Here is a 17,963-nt window from a genome sequence, read left to right on the forward strand (position 1 = left end):
TGTATTCCAGCACTTTTCCCCCGTAATGCTGATTTTGATTCAGCGTGTTCGTCCTCTAATGTCTCCTCCTGGTGAGGGTTGCAGGGACGTTGTCAAAGTGTAAAGGATAATTATGTCATCCTCTGGAGATCTCCACTGTGGGAATTGCTCCATGACAGATCTCTCATGCCTTCCTTTGATCTACATGATTAGGCATGAGCTCAACATTTCAATGGACGAGTCCCGTGCCACATCTGATGTTTGCATACATGAATATATGAAGCATATAGCATGCAGGTCGCGTGTCACCGTATATAGCCTTCAGTGTGATTGTATGCGTTTGTGTGTACTGTGTATGTATAGTAGTAATCAATTTAATTACTCCCTGTGGCTTTTTTGCCCGACGGCGACGCTGAAGAGGGCGCTTCGCCGTGGCAGAGGATTTGATTGTTTCTGAGGTTGACATCCAATTTATTTTGTATGCATGAAATCAACATGAACAATCAACAGATCTTAATGTTTCAATCATTCGCCTCTTAAACCAAATCAGGAGCCTTTTAACCCCTTTCAACCTTGCATCCTTATGTTTGGCATGTTATTATAGTTTTCAATTTGTTTTATAAAAACATATTATTTGTTTTCCTAAAAAAATAGCGGATCTACAAGCTCACAGCCTACTGCGATGCCGCTATTGATTCGCTGTACGACAAAGTATAGTATACAGGGCTGAAGTGGTTAACTGAACTGGAGCTTAATGTCACCGTTGCCAAGAAGGATTCCCATTTGGTTGAGTGGTAAATGTTTGTTTTCTGATTACCCTGTGGGGAGGAGAAGGGTTAATGTTACAGATCATCCCTGGCTGAATAAAGCTACAAGTTTGTTATCTCCCTCCCTCTTCCAACTGAGAGAGGTAATAGCAACCATGTCCGAAATACAATAATGATGGTATAGCTTATGGTGTCCAATTGAGTGCACTTGAAATAATGTTATTGACATTATCAACCAGTGGGTATCCTACTCTACTCAGCGGGGTCTACATTTCTTTAGAATAGTAGAGAGACCACCTCCAACCACTGCAGATGCTCTAGTTTATTGTATTAACATTCTCTACCATACAGATTGGCTCAAATAAGTCCCAGATTTGATCTTTAATATCACCCTTGGCCTAGGGGGATTTCCCTTTAGAAAAAAGAAAGGGTCTGGGTGCTCGGAAGTTCAAAAAAGTGTAGCGAAGGTGCTCTTTGGTGGGGGACAGAAAACAACAACAAAAAGGAAAAAACCTAAGGCACTCTTCTGGTGAAAAAAGTAAAAAAGCCTTTATTGATGTGGCTAGTTCATAATAAAAGTATCTAAAAACTGTGATAACCCACACGTAGCGGACAGCACGGCCTTCTTCAGGGATTTCCCTTTGTTTGAGTAGTAGATCAGCATAATCTTCATTTCTCTATTACACTCAACTGGAACTGGGTCACGGTTAATTACATGCCTCTGTGTGGCTGCCATTGGACACAACATGGCGCGACCTGCATAGCGCGTTCGATTGACATTAAAACACAGTCTCTCAATGGCTTTTACACCCGAGAACACGACTCGAGATCACTGTTGACGTCGTTGACGTGCTGCTGTGCTGTGCGAGAACTTGCATAACATGCGTACGGTTGTGTCTTACACTAATGGACCCACTTAGCACTTACAGTAGTATGTGTTTATGATCATCCATCGAACACCATCTGAGGCATTACACACACACCCGCACACACACACGCTCACACACAAACACACACGCACAAATACACACACACACACACAAACACATGCACACACACCTATAAAAGGTGTGTGCTAAGCCAGGCACGTTCCTCTATCGACCCCTGCAGTAGCCTGAAAGCACTTTGGCCATGGGAGCCCCCTGAGACCAGAGAGTCAATATACGCCAGTGGGATCCATGATTGATCCCCAGCTGCCCTGCTCAACTTCTCTCCTCCATCTCATCATGCCCTTCTCCCTATCTCCCCCCAGCTCTCTCTCTGTTCCTGTGCCAGTTCCCCTTGGTACTCTACATCCTCCACTTGTGCCATCTTTCACCCTAGCTGTGTACCCACCCCTTGGGAAAGGGGTGATGGGTACTCCATTTCAGATAGATGCCAGGATTGGGCCTCAAAAGCAGGGACATATGACTTTCTTCTTTTTGAGATTTGTGATTTTGTAAAGGTAGAGTTTTAAGATGAAGTTCGATACGAAGGTTTGGGCATTAAAAATAACGTGCTTTAGCCCAGAAGGCAGTGGCAAACAGTAGTGATTAATGAATGACTTGCTCCAAGTCAATGAATGCACTATTACGTTTTGGCTCAGAAACTCTCAGATTGGGACCATTCATATTTTTGTCAAAAGGGGGACATAAAAAATTCTTGACTTAATAAAAACTGGATGGCATTTAAGATTTTTCAGTACGAAAAATACACTGTGTCCCAGCATGCATGTATGTACCTTGATGCAGTACAGAAGTAATATTGATATCACTTATGGTAAGTCATTTGTACGTTTTATGTTCGTTATTTCTCAAACCTAATGGAAAGAAAGAGATAATTGCAACGATGTCTGAACGTCAATGAAGATGGTGGTGTCAAATCAGGTGCACCATCTGCTTCAAATAACTTTATTGACCTTGTCAACCAGTAGCTGTCAAACCTGACACCAGAGCCTAGATGAGTGGAGAGACAACCACCACCACCCACTGCAAATATGCTAGTTATATTCTATGATTAGACTAATAATGTTATTCATTAAAATAAGTCCCAGATTGTCGCTTTAACAGTGGAACTGACGTACGCTTTATTTCCTCCGTACAGGATGTGCAAGGTGAGGACATGACTTTAGTGTGACGTCTGTGTCCATAGGAAGGGAAAAAGTACTTTACGAATTAACCACTTAAGCCGATATTTAAAATATAGTGTAAATAGCATATCTATCACGTTGCGGAAAGTAGATTATCTACAGCCTCGCAAGCTTGTAGATCGTCTATTTTCATTATTTTTTTATTTTTGTACTTTTGAATACGTGAGTATTTTTTAAAGGAAGTACTCCAGTACTTTAACTCAAGTACAAATTTGATTGAGCAATGTTCACTTGCAGTTGAGTCATATTTGACCAGGAGTACATGTACCTATACTTATAGATACTACTGACTTTGAATATTGTATCCACCACTGGCTAGAGCATGGGTTCACAAACTTTTCAGCCCGCGACCCCAAAATAAGGCGGAAATTGACTCGCGACCCCACCTAAACCTGGAGGTCATTTATGCACATAAACTTGCACATTTGGTGTGCATTTGTAATTTGTTAAAATGATAAAATGTACCATTTGTGATCATTTTAGATGGTATTTCATCCATTCTGTTGAATTTAAAGTTAAAAAAAAAAACTTTTTTTTTTTTTAATGACCCAAAATAATTTCGCGACCCAAAGTGGGGTCGCGACCCCTACTTTGGGAACCCCTGGGCTAGAGCACAGCCAAACACTATCCTGTGGTGAGTATATGGGCTGTAGTAGTGCACCGTTGTGAGTGAGCGTTTGTTATCTGAATTGCAATGAGAGTCATTGTGATGCTCATCCTGTCTTTTAACACTCAAGGGAAGACAAAATAGAGGTGTAGCTGTTTGAAAGGAACTGCTATAACAGGTGTGGTTCACAGCACACACAAAAAAAACATCTGGGGCTTTGTTTGAGGCCATATTTTAATGAGACAAAGACACACAGAGAGAGATGGAAATAGATAGAAGAAGAGAAGGAGAGGTCAGCTTTAACCCGCTGAATCCGGTACCGCATGTCTGTCATTTTAGATTTCTTTGGCTATTCAAAAATAGCAGATATACAAGCTCATAGCGCGGCACCGAGTGCCGCGCTATGAGCTTGTAGATCTGCTATTTTTGAAAATTCGTGAAAATTTGTGCAAATTGTTTTGTAAATATTTTTGTTCCAGAGACGCCTAGAAGCAAAGATTTGAGTTGTTGAACAAATGTTCGCTTTAAAAATATATATACTCAAAGATTTGCACAACACTTTTCCCGATATTTCTATGAGCTTGTATATCTGCTATTTTTTAATAGCCAAAGAAATCTAAAAATGACACAGATGTGTTCCCGGATAGAATGGGTTAAACATCGTGATTAGCAGTTCAAAGAGGAACCACCGGAGCTCCTCCTCTCCTCTCTCTCTCTCTCTCTCTCTCTCTCTCTCTCTCTCTCTCTCTCTCTCTCTCTCTCTCTCTCTCTCTCTCTCTCTCTCTCTCTCTCTCATCTCATCTTCAAACGGTCTGGATGGAAGGGGTCTCGGAGGGCAAGGAGCGGCCTCTCCTGGGTCGACCTTCGGGGGGCATCAACAGGCGGATGGAGGGCTGGAGGGCAGCTTTGTTCTCTGCCTGGCGTCTCTCGGTAGCTGGGCAGTGATTAAATCGAGGCCCTGGCGTGAGGCCTTCTGCCAGGGGCAGTGGTGCACTGCTGCCCCCGGTGGGCTCGGATGTGTCCTGCGACTGGTGTTGTGTAGAAGTGCCAGCATAATCCTTTGATCTGTACAGAATAGCACGGGAAAATCAGCCAATTAAAATGGACGAAACATATTTTAACTGAGATGATATTGTGTGTACGGGACAATACATTTTTAGTGGCTGAAATGCATCTCAATTATTAAATGTAGGGTTATTGTTAAGGGTAGTGATATTTTGTTGTTAAGATAAGTGTTAGTGATCATTGCTATGTAGGGTGTTTGTTCAGTAACAGGAGTCTCCCTGTCTCTCCACTTCGTAAGTAAACCGAAAATGCATTTTAGGTCAGGATACCAATTTTAGGTGCTTCAGGTACTTGTCACATCACAGGCTTACTGGTGTAAAATAATTAGAACCAACTTTGTTGTCACATAAAAGGCAAATGGTGTGGTTAGGTAATCCAACACTAAATATGATCATGTGGTTATTTATTTTCATGTTGTTGCATTTTAATGCCTTTGAAAGTTTGGATTGATTTGAAATGTCTAGCTGAAAATAGTCCCTAGAGAAAAGACGGATTTACAAACAGAATTCAAACGTCTGTGACTTATTAACTGTGCAGTGATGTTTTGCTGACATTGACTCAATTATTCAGGGAAGTTCACTAAGGTTTTAATGACTTTGGAGAAAATGTCAACAAATGCAACATCTAAAAATAAAGCCATTAACAGAAAATTGTCTGTGAATATGATATATGGCTGTAGCTGTGAATAGACACGTACTGATGCCAGTATTTTTGTTTTTACGATGTTGAAATACATGTCAGAACTGCAATGAAATATGAAAGATTTCCCACACACTACCTATTACCCTTAACCGGATGGATATCAGATACAAGATCCAGTTGGATTCTGATGCTGCTCAGTACGGCGGACATGGAAGACTTGACTTGGAAACAGAGATGTTCACCGAGCCCTTCGCCTTCAATTTCAGGACGCACTCTATGAAGGTGAAGGACCTCACTAATAGCCCAAATCTTGAGTGTTAATTTAACAGGGCATGTAAGGGTCCATTCTTATGCCCTGACTTAAATGAACACTCGGTTAGCTATTTGATTAATATCACCTTGTGATTACACACACACAAACACACATGCACACACGCACACATGCACACACACTCATGTTCACAATTGGTGGAAAGCAAAGAGGCCTGGTCAAGGGGCTTTGATTGAGGTGGGAAAGGTGAACACTTCGGGCCCTTTAAGCTTTTAAAATAGTTCAACTAGCCGATCTACATCGACACGTTGTGAGCTTGTAGATCGGCTATTTGACCAATTTTTCAAAATAGTAAAAAATGGCAAAAAGGTTTAGGGATAACGGATAAGGCGGTGCCCTCAACCAGCACTTCTGATGTGCCCTTGAGCAAGGCATGTTGTCCCCCAGTAGTGGAGTAGCCAGCCCAGAGCAGAGGATTAGTGGGAGTCCTCCTCGGCAGCTTAGAGGTATGAATGTCACTGTATGATGTGAATGTAAATCAGGAAAGAGCTTTAAAAAAAAATGTGATTGCACGTGCTCAGCCAACCATTTCCCTGCTTAAACGGGCAAAAAAATAAAAGGGTAAAAGCAGAAGAAGTCAGGCCAAGTCTTTTCGCTTAAACATTTGAGAGATGCTAATTTCCACCTGCAAGAGAGGAGCGGTGAATGATGGCTGCGCCCCAGGACCTGTTCACGGAGGCTTGACAGAAAGATGGGGAGAGAATGCATTCAGGGAGACTCATCATTTATCCTTACGTAATTACTCTAAAATCAAGGTGCAGAGAAATCTGCGCTCGGGCTGGTATAGAAGACAAAAAAAACGCCCTGAGCCCTGAAGGACCATCTGAAACATAGTCTGCCTAGGAAATGAAAAGACGACGAGGGGGAGGAAGGAAGGAGACGAGAGGTGCAAGAGGGAGAAAGGAAAGCGGCTAGATGAAAGGGCCACGACGGAAAATAAAGTCGATGTGAGGTCAAAGAGGTGTAAGAGAAATGGCCCAATGAGGAGTTAAGTCAGCTCCGGTGATTAATCAGTATGGTGGTGGGGTGAAGAGAAGTGTGACAGAAAAAAGCTAAGAAAGTGAAAGTTGTGCCCGTGGTACTCTGCCGCACACTGACAATATAAAGTCAACAAAGCTACGATGTTGATGAAACAAAACCAAAGAATGTTATACTTTATTGTTATACATCTTATATACCAGTACAATGTTACACTGTACTGGTATATAAGATGTAACAATAAAAAATCTTGAATCACAATGTGTCGAGTCACATGTGAGCAGCTCATTTCCGTGTGTGACACCATGAAGTATAAATCAGGCTTAATAATTTGTCTTTTAACCTGCATTCATGGTCAGATGGTTTAGGTGATGATGCAAGGTAAGTACTGTGCGTTCAGTAACTCAAGACCGTCTTCACTGTATTAAGCGTTCAAGGATTCTATGTTCAAGGGTGTTCATTGTCGCATACCCATACAATTCAGCTGGGTAGCAGCATTACCTTCTTGTACTGCACTTCAAGCTTCAGGTTTATTATTATTATTAAATACCATTCTCAACAGACTTCCAAAAACCTTACTGGTGATTGTCTGTTAATAAAACATCAACTGATGCACAAACTTGGACACATCATCAGTGTTGTTTCCTGGAGTCACTGGGTGTTTCGGGTCTTGCAACAGACACTCTCCTCCGACCGAGGCTGATCAGACCCCCGGCCTGTGTTCAAGTGTTATGCTACGGCCCCCACTGTCTCTGGGGGGCTTAGGGTGGCGACACTAGGAGGCTCTGGGCACTGTGGGTTGCCTCCGGGCCTGGCTCCTCCTTCGTCTGACCAGAAACTTTCTCATTGCAGTGCACCCATTGTCTTGTCCCATATGTTACTCATCACCCATAAGCAGGCTGAAATAAGCCTGATCTGGTAGTGACATGCTGTGTGTGTGTGTGTGTGTGTGTGTGTGTGTGTGTGTGTGTGTGTGTGTGTGTGTGTGTGTGTGTGTGTGTGTGTGTGTGTGTGTGTGTGTGTGTGCGTGTGCGTGTGCGTGCGTGCGTGTGCGTGTGTGCGCGCGACTGTATGCCGAAGATTACAAGATTAATATATTGTTAATTTATTGTCACACTGAATGATTATCTTCTCCCTATTACACACAACACACGCACACAGACACACACTTAATGTTTTTAATCTTTTAATTCATCCACATTCTCTCTTTTCTTTCTCCTCTCCTGTAATTCCCTGCAAAGCATCTGTCAACTTAGCTTTTATTATGCCCAAAGAGAAGTTTAGTGAACATGCAGTTGTAATCTCAGGACCATTATGAGCTGTGATGATGGGACAGGAGCAGAGTACATTACAGTATAGAACACCTAATCTGCTTCTCTGCTCGGCTGATGTCAGTTGATGTGTGGCTTTGGATAATGTTTGTTCATTGTTCATTAACAAGCAAATCCTCTCCTCTCACCTCACCTCCTCTCTTCCTCTCTCCCTCTCACCTCCTCCTCTCATCTCCCCTCACGTTCTCTTCTCTCCTCTCCTCTACCCTGGCCTCCTCCTCTGAACCCCCACCCCCTTCCCCTTCTCTCTTTCTCTGTCTGTTTGTCTTCTCCTCTCCCCTCGCCCCTTCCCCTCGTGAGCCAGCTTATCCTAGCGTGTGTGTTTCACATGCATACACACGCCCCGGCGAGCGCGGATTGTGACAGGAAATGAATATTTAAGCACTGAGCCGCAGGTGTGTAGCAGGCAGCCATTCCTTGAGTCTTATACCACATCATTTATTTACCAAGCCGCGGCTTCAAAGTGGGCTTAAACTTTATCATTTTCCCACTGTGTTCTTTTTAACCCATCAAGACCTGGGAACGCATCTGTGTCATTTTCTGATTTGAGCTAAAAAAAAAGCATTATTGTACACTTTGGCTATTCAAAAATAGCAGATCTACAAGCTCATAGCGCTGCACCGAGTGCCGCGCTACGAGCTTGTAAATCTGCTATTTTTGAAAAATCACGAAAATGTGTGCAAATCTTTGAATACATATACTTTTAAAGCGAACATTTTTTAAACTCAAATCTTTGCTTCTGGGGGGTCCCTGGAACAAAATATTTTGAGATGGGGGGGTCCGCGGCCAAATTCGTTTTGGGGGTCCTTGACATGAAAAAGGTTTGAGCACCACTGACATAGAAACACACGTTTTTCATAGAATCGGCTTCAGGTCTTAATTGGTTAATCAGGCACATCATCTCCACCACCTCCCCTCTCAGCCTTCATTTCCATCCTCATCTCTCCCAGGTGCCAGTGGCGGAGATGAAGCCTCACTGTGGGGAGTCTGTAGAGAAGCAGTTTGGCTGCCCCGCCTCTCTTGTGGAGAGATTAGAGCTCACCAAGTGTTCCTAAATCCTCAATATGAGTCCAAGCAGGAAGGACACAGGCTTTCAAAGCGGGACCCGGGGGGGGGGGCGCCGCCAGCCAGGGGGACCAATTGGAATGGAGAATACAAATATAAATCCTTTTATTTGTACTACATGGGGGCATGACGTTTTGTGTCAAAATGTTTCTCAAAACATTTCCAAAAAGGTTTTAAACAGTGAAAATGCGATACGATGTGATGTGACACATGATCTTGTACTATTGATAATCTATTTTGGCTATTTTCACTATTTCTTTATTTTTGTTGCCATTTTACAATGGGGGGGGGGGACAGCCTATGGAAAGGCTTGAGAACCCCTGCCCTATAGGAGGCTTTCTAGAGGAGTTTTAATATGCACACACACACTGGCATACAGGACCACATGTATGCACAGTGCACACGAACAAGTGAAGAGAGAATGTCTGATGATTTCTATATGTGTACAGCAGGTGAGAGAGAGAGAGAGAGAGAGAGAGAGAGAGAGAGAGAGAGAGAGAGAGAGAGAGAGAGAGAGAGAGAGAGAGAGAGAGAGAGAGAGAGAGAGAGAGAGAGAGAGAGAGAGAGAGAGAGAGAGAGAGAGAGAGGTGGTAAGACCTTCATTGATCCCGTGCCGTGAGGGAAATTCAGTCACCAAAGGCAGCACAGCAGCTTAAAGGAGGAGGGGTGTGTGTGTGTGTGTGCGCGCGTGTGCGCACGTGTGTGTGTACTTGTTGAGTGGGCCAAATGTCCCCACAAGTATAGGAGAATTAGCTAAAAAGACATTGTGTGGACTTGTCCTGGTCCTCACAAGAAAATGTGTTTTATGGCTTGCAATTGAGAAAAGATTCAAGTAGGGTTTAGGATTAGGGTTGGACATTTATATCAGTGGATCTTAAACTTTTCCATGTCAAGGAAAAAATCTCCAAAATATGTTGTGCCAGCGACCACCAGATGCAAAGATTTGCTGTTGTTTTCAAAATGTTCGCTTAAAATAATATGTATATATATTCAAAGATTTGCAAAACAAATCACGATTTTTCAAAAATGGCAGATCTATCCAATCTAATCCAATCCACTCTATTTACAGTGCACATTTAAAACAACAGCGTTGAACCAAAGTTCTGTACACTCAGTAAACAAATGTACATTGGTGCCAACCCATTTAAAGACTTAAAAACAAACCTTAAACTTAAACTGAATCTTGTAACAAACAGGGAGCCAGTGGAGGGAGGCAAGATTCGGGGAGATGTGATCATACTTCGTGCCCCTGTTAAGAGCGTTTTGGACTAACTAGGCATGACAGGCAGGCTTGGCTAACGCCAACATGAAGTGCATTACAGTAGTCAAGTCAGGTTGAGATAAAAGCATGGATAAGACATTCAAAATCACAAAGGGTTACTGCAGACTTGACTTTTGCTAAAAGCCTCAGCTGATAGAAGCTGGATTTAACAACGGAGTTAATCTGTTTGTCAAGCTTAAAACCACTGTCCAATTTGACACCACGGTTGGTGACCAGCGGTTTTAAAAATGGCTGCAGGGAGGCCATATCCAGAGAAGAGGCGTCACAGGCAGTGCTGGGTCTGAACGCCATGACCTCCGTTTTACTTTCATTACAATTTAGAAAGTTTAGGGCCATCCATGCTTTTATGTCCTTCAGAGAGTCCAGCAGTATGTTCAGGGAGCTGGTATCATTTCAGGGGCATGTAGATCCGCGAGTCATCTGCATAAAAGTGGTAAGAAATGCCAGGCTTTTTAAAAATCAAACCCAGGGGGAGGAGGTACAGGGGAAAAAGGATGGGGCCAAAAATTGAACCCTGCGGGACTCCACACAGGAGGGGGGGCAGAGGACGATGTGGAGTCACTAAGGGGTATAGAGAAAGATTGGTCTTTCAAGTAGGACCTGAGCAAATTTAATGCTGTACCTCCTATACCCACACAACACTCTAAGCGTGAGATGAGAATGTTGTGGTCTAAAGTGTCAAATGCAGCTGTGAGGTCCAAATTTGTAATGCTGTCCTAAAATGTTGATGTCCTCACAAGTATAGCAATACAAACGCGTGTGTGTGTGTGTGTGTGTGTGTGTGTGTGTGTGTGTGTGTGTGTGTGTGTGTGTGTGTGTGTGTGTGTGTGTGTTGTGTGTGCGTGTGCGTGCGCGTGCGTGCGTGTGCGAGAGACTGTGAACGTGGATGCAAAGCGGAGACATCTGATGTAGAGTACTCCTGCCCAGGCCCGGGGTGTCTTAACCACGGCAAAGTCTTCCAAGTGATTAGGCTTTGATGTTCACACCCCCACACCCCACCCCCACAGTGGTAGATGAGAGGAGCAGAAAGGAGACACAGGAGGAATGGTACACAGGGGAGGAGGAAGAGGAAGGAGGGATGGGTTAGAAGGAGAGGAAAGGTGATGTTGCTGACACAGCGCTTTGAGAGAGAGATAGAGAGAAAAGAGAAAAGATAGAGGAAGAGAGACAGACAGAGCGAGAGAGGAAAGGGAGGGAAAGATAGAGAGATAGAGGGGGAGACAGGGAGAGAGAAAGCGAGAGAGGGAGAGACAGACAGAGAGGGAGACAGACAGAGAGAGGGGGAAGAGAGAGATAAGGAGAAGGAGGGAAAGAGATAGATAGAGAAAAGAAGGGGGAAAGATAGGCAGAGAGAAAGCAACAGAGGGGAAAGTGCGGGAGAGAGACAGACTGTGTGTGGGTGAGAGAGAGGGAGAGGGAGAGTGGAGAACTTTCTACCCTCTGACTTTAAAAAAGAAAAGTTTCCATCACTTCTCGATCAGCACACTCTGGGCACAAAACAACCGCAGAGATAATGGGAAGTACTGCATGTGTGTGCGTGTGTGCCAATGACTGTGCGTGCGTGCGTGCGTGTGCGTGTGCGTGTGCGTGTGCGTGTGTGTGTGCGTGTGTGCGTGTGCGTGTACTGTAGTGTACACACAAAGACACATGCACACGCCCGCTGTAGAGACTATAGACAGAATGGGATGTAGGAAGGAACAGAACGATACTTTGTCGTGATCTTTGTCTGAGGACGTCTGCTGCACTGTAATTAAAGAAGCCACACTCTGTGTGTGTGTGTGTGTGTGTGTGTGTGTGTGTGTGTGTGTGTGTGTGTGTGTGTGTGTGTGTGTGTGTGTGTGTGTGTGTGTGCGTGTGTGCTTGTGTGCACTTTTGTTTTTCAGTATCTGCAGGCTTATTTGTGTTCAGACAGCTTCTGTCCCTGAAATTCAATGGAGCCTATTAGTCACTTTATTTCTGCACAGTGACTGGCGGTTCTAAGCTTTGGTACACACACTACTTTTATCTTTCCTGTTTTCTGTGCTGTCATCTAGGGGAGAGCAGAATGCACACAAAGGGCCAGCGTATAGAAATTACACTGCATTGAATCCAGATATGCAATTACTAAGAACTCAGAGCTCAGAAAAAAAGGAGAAAAAAAATCATTGTTGTAAAGTATGAAGTTCATGTGAGAATTTCTTTCGGTGCTTAGAGTATATGGCGCAGAGGCAACACTGCATGAAATGATTCATGCAGGATTTCTGAGTAGGATATACAGAACTCTTATAGCAGTGATTCTCAAACTTTTTGATTAAAAAAAAGGACCCCCAGTTTGGAATGGATTAGGGCTGAACATGTAACGGTGCATTCGGTCCATAACTATCAATAATTTGGAACCTTCTCCACGTTGAGAACAACTGGCCTAGCGGAAACTGTGAAATCAAATGCATGTTTTGCATAGTGTACTAAACCAAAAGTACAAAGAAATGAATACCAGCTTGTCATGCAATAGGTGATGGTAATAATAATACCTGGTAATACCGTGTCAGATTAGGCTCCTATTATACCCTGAATATGCAGACAAAGGCAGAAGGCTACATACTGTACTTTACGTCAGTACACTGTAAAATCCTGTTAATTTAACTTTGAGTGTACAAGTATAACCAAACAGACCCGTAAGACATTTGTACACTTGTTACAATTAGATAAATTAACACTGTGGATTTCACTGTTGTAGGCTATATCATAACCTCATTCATTTGTTTGCAAAGAAAAACTGAAACAAAAAAAAAAGAATTGTAGTATTGACACATTGTGGCTTGTTTGTAACAATTAAAGTGAGACCAGATTGGACGGAATAAGGTGTGATTTCCCCCAAAAGTGACATTTAGGAGTGTGACCACGTACTGTAACCACATTGTCCCGGGTTCCACTCTGAGCTCAGGAACTGCCTTCCTGATACTGTCTGGGGGAAACGACATACAAAATCACATTAAAACTACAAAAGTGGCATGATTTGATGGTTTTGGAATACAAGCCTTCAGCAAAATGGATGTGGATAGTGACACCACCTCCTATCAAAGCTCTTCTCACTGCGTTTGATCTCTCCCTTGTCGCCGTGTCCCCTTGACAGATAAGTACAAGAAGAGTGTACAAATGGAACCAAATGGAGCATTTGTACACTCTCTGGGTTAAAATGAAGACTGTGGGTTTTACTGTGCACACATTGTGTTTAAAAAGCCAAGTTATCCGTCCTCAATGTGTGTTATAACGAGTGCAAATGAACCCTTGGATCCTGCAGATTGGCTTTTAGAGTCTACTGCAGGTTGCCTGAAGGGGATATTTTGGTTGGCATCCCTTCTGCCGCACTGATCTGAAGTCAGTGTGTATTTAAAATATCCTTTGGTGCTCTCCTTACACACAATCTTGCAGCCTACCTAGCCAGCCCACCACGCACGCACGCACGCACGCACGCACGCACGCACACACACACACACACACACACACACACACACACACACACACACACACACTCATTACATGATTGACAAGCTCGTTTTTCTAACTAATACTGAGTGTAATATTACACCTGTTTTCACATCACATAATTATCTTTAATGGTGGTCTTTAATGGTGCGTAATCCTTCGCTGATGCGTGCAATGATTTGACGAACCCTTGGGAGGAACAGAATCATTCAATTCATGACACCTACGTACGTTTATGTTTTCAGTCACCATAGTTCACATGCAGCCAGTCCCAGTCTATCAGCAAATGTCACTGTATATCGTTGGCATTTAGCAGCGACTGAACTAAGTGCAGACCTTAAACGTTGCCACAAACAAGAAAAAAAGGAAAACAGCACTTTGTAGGGGCTTATAGTGACCCCAAGTGGCTTTTAGCTGAACTACAGCACCATGTATCAGACTTTGGGACAGTTTTTTCTCTGCTCAGTTGACCCACAAGACAACAGTTCAGTGTGGTTCTCAACTGTGGTTCTGGGGATCCAGAATAATGTATTTTAGCAGGTGAATGTCTCTGAATGCAATGCATGATTTAATTATCCACTCTTCTATTCCTTCTACACAAAAACTCTTCACCGACAATAGCTACTGTAGTCTTCCAAGTGCGTGCGTTCGTATGTATGTATATTGCTTGTCATGGGTAGTTTTCAATACTACAAATCAAGTTCACATTGGTATGAAAATAATTAAGTAAAACATAAAGGATAATTTAGTCTTATATGGGTGCAGACATGACAGTGCATTCATCATAAGTCCATATACAGCATTAGCCTACCATAGCTTGTCTCATTCTGCATTGTATCGTTGGACATTATGAACAATTATTTTCTTTCCCTCTTCCTTCTCTCCTTATTTTTCCTCCTTCAGGTCTATATTCCATGTCGGACAGCATTAGTTCTGGCCAACAAAGAGATGAATTGTTGAAAAGAAAAGCTGTGACACAACAAAACAGATGATTTCCCCAACTTCTCCCTAATGTGAACCTGGTATGTGGACGTCATCAAAGAGTGGGAGTCTGCACAATGCGTGAACCTGGATACACTCAAAACACACACACACACGCGCACACACACACACACACACACACACACACACACACACACACACACACACACACACACACACACACACACAGGTGCACGCACACAAGTACACATATTTTAGAACTGAGGGGTCTCGACGTCATTTGTGGTTGTAGGAAGTAATGGTTTTGTTACTCATTTCTTAATCTTAATAAGAAAATGTGCTGCGTTAGTATTTTCCATGCCTTACAGTAGTGCCTTGAGACCCTATTGAATATTTACTCCTAATGGAATATGGAGTAGAATGAATTGTAATGGAGTAATCTCACTCTGTACAACTTTTTTTTACAGTAGCTAATAAGATTGTTTGTATTCACACCAGAAGTCTTGTTGCTATGGTGGCGAAAATGTATTTTCTTGGTCTGTGTGGAAAGTTTGGACAAATGAGACAAATACAATGTTACGATCCACAGTGGGATCTATGTCAGATATGACCATACTGTACCTGACTAAGATTTTAAACATCTATGAGTTGTGTAGCGTCAGTCCAGAGTTGTGAATCATCTTTTACCTGACTCCCATACTTTGGCTCAACACCAGAGACTGTGATGTCCGTACAAATGCCTATGAACTGAGTAGAGAATATGCCAATGAATTGATGGAGAAAATACAATAATTTGAGTAAAGAAATATAAAAGAAATGTCACCCTTTTTGTACCTCTAGACAGTACAGCTAGTAGGTGACAACAGCCTAGAGCTGAACACTCTCTTGTGTGTAATGGCTATGAGGCGTTGAACTGAGTGCTTGAATTCCCTCCATCATGATTACCCCGAGAACTACAGGCTGAAAGATAATCATGACCTGCTGAGGCAGTGGGCTTTAAAAACCAAATCCATAATCCAAATGTCAACATGGCCACCAGAGAGGACCCAGACATGCACACGAAGGAGGCATCGTTTCAGTTGCTTCCAGCTCTCAAGTATAAGGAATATTAATGTTTGAATGTGTAAAAAAAGATGGGTTTTTCATTATATTTCAGAGCTGCTGAAGGGTAATTTGCATTCATATCATTTGTCGACACGGGGTAAAGCAAACCTGGATTTTGGAGTTGTACTGAGACTGATAACATGTTGAAAAGCTTGTATTGTGCAGGTTGTACCCTTGGAGGATCAGTGTGTGGGCTTGTAATATGCTTCCAAGAAATGATTGGGTGGTTTAAAACTAAACTCATTAATGGGGAGTGAGATCTTTATCTCCCATTATTATTTTAATGGCACAGTGCCATTCCTAATACTAATTAATCACAATATACATCACTCAGACTTCATGTGCGGTGACACTTTAATTTCAGGATAGATATTATCACCCATTCTGCAAAGATTACAGTACATGATGTAAAGTAATCGTCGTGTAATTACCCTTTGTGCACATTTCTGTCATTAATTAAAGAAAGGGAACTTTTATCAAAGTGCCGAATACTTTCTGTCTGTTGCTTATTAATTGTCTATTTACATATTACATACAATTCTGCTACTATAGAATCCATAACAAGCTGAGGTCAACTGACTGGATCTTGTCATCTTGTGGTTAGATTTCGGCTCTTGGAAGGTCATTGCATACAGCGTAGCAGGAAATCAGTGAGAGCCTTGGTAGAAATTGTAATATCATGAAGTTTACGTTGGACTACAGAAACATGAAATGACTTGAGAACTGTGTACTGGGAGTTTTTTTTATGGTTCCCCCTATGATAAAAAATGAAGTGATGGGGGCTGGTGCATTTGGAAAAAAATAAAAATAAGAACAAATAAGTAATGGAATCACTCTCTTTGTCTCTGTTCACCTGTCTGTCGCTCTCTGTCTCACTCCATCATCCTCATCTATCTCACTAGCTGGCGCTCTCTATCTCTTCTTCACCTTTATTTGACGGATGGATGGAGGGGTGAAAGACCGGATGGATATTGTTGATAGATGGATAGATATATAGATAGATAGATGTAGATTCATTGTTGGGGAGGAACAGTCACTTACTTTCATCTTCCTTTCCTTTCTTCCTTTTTGCTCTGCACCTCTGTGACACAGCTGAGCTAACTGCCTATGATTTACACACCTTGTCATTGTGAATCGGCCATGAATCTTCATCAAAGCTGTAGTTCAACACATAAAGCAGCACCAGAACAGGTTTAGTGAACTAATTATTTATTTTTCCAGACAGATTTATCATTGGACAGGTATCTCTTGTTTGTTTTTGGACAAATGAGGACTGCAGTAGTTGTCCATATTCTTCTTACCAATGTGTCATACTTCATTACTACCCACCTTCATTACAGCTAATAACCTCATAATTAAAAAGTGTGGAGTCTGACCTGAACCTCTGAAGAATTAATGTGAATAATAATGACACCGAGAGCTGCCTCTTGAAATTATTATCTAAATGTTTTATCACAAAATGACACCTTGTTTGAGTTTGACCTGTTCTAATATTCTCAAGCCACCCAAACTTAATCTCGGAATGAAATTTCAGCTCCCCTTTTGTTAATATGTGACACGCTGGAGACCTATGATCACATTAACAGATGAGGTGGAAGGGGAGGGAGAGAGCACAGAGATGGTGATAAATTCCAGCAGAAGACGTCCGGATATTAAAAATGTGACACTGGTGTCTCAATAACTCCAGAGGACAGAGGGATCCTCGCATGGCCAAGGATCTGGGTGATAAATGGTTATTTAACAGAAGATTTTTTTCTGAACTGATGTAGGCTGTAGTAAAAACTACATTAACTAAAATATATATTTTTAAATGGGTAACTAAAATAAATCTACTAAATTAAGTGTATTTTAAATACAACAAATATGTTACAATTTTAAACAAGGTTACAGCCCTGAAACCCCCCAGAAATCAAAAAACTGAATATAATATAAGTGATAAACAATTGAAAATCACAAGTAAACAAAATGCTAATAATTAACAAATAATATCCAAAGAATACACAAGGCATGATGGAGTTATAATTGATATTGAGACAAGCCCATTCCTTACCAATAGAGGGCAGCAACGCAGAAGAATCGCAGCGTGGACCTGTCAACTCACTTCCCACGAACAAGAGACAACCAGCAGCAGTGTTGCCATGTCTGCTTTTTATAAGGGACTTTGGGCTTGTTTTTCTGTAAAGTTGCTTGTTTCTTGGGCTTGTTTCTAAAGTGTAGTTGCTTATTTGGGCTTGTTTCCTCAATGTTGTTTAAAGCAGTGGTTCTCAAACATGTCAA

At 42.3% G+C, this 17,963-nt stretch overlaps 1 protein-coding gene across 1 annotated transcript in view; it reads left to right on the plus strand.

Annotated features, from left to right (window-relative positions):
- Positions 1 to 16,488, plus strand: part of gbe1a (glucan (1,4-alpha-), branching enzyme 1a) — a 158,866-nt gene extending 142,378 nt beyond the window's left edge. Inside the window, exons 15-16 of the mRNA XM_084074745.1 lie at positions 5,353 to 5,470; positions 14,544 to 16,488. Of these exons, the coding sequence (XP_083930871.1) occupies positions 5,353 to 5,470; positions 14,544 to 14,600 (175 nt within the window). The 3' untranslated portion in view covers positions 14,601 to 16,488. The remainder of the gene's footprint in view (positions 1 to 5,352; positions 5,471 to 14,543) is intronic.
- The last annotated feature ends 1,475 nt before the right edge of the window (positions 16,489 to 17,963 follow it).

Source organism: Gymnoscopelus microlampas (genome assembly GCF_963454915.1).
Source record: "Gymnoscopelus microlampas genome assembly, chromosome: 12".
NCBI lineage: Eukaryota > Metazoa > Chordata > Actinopteri > Myctophiformes > Myctophidae > Gymnoscopelus > Gymnoscopelus microlampas.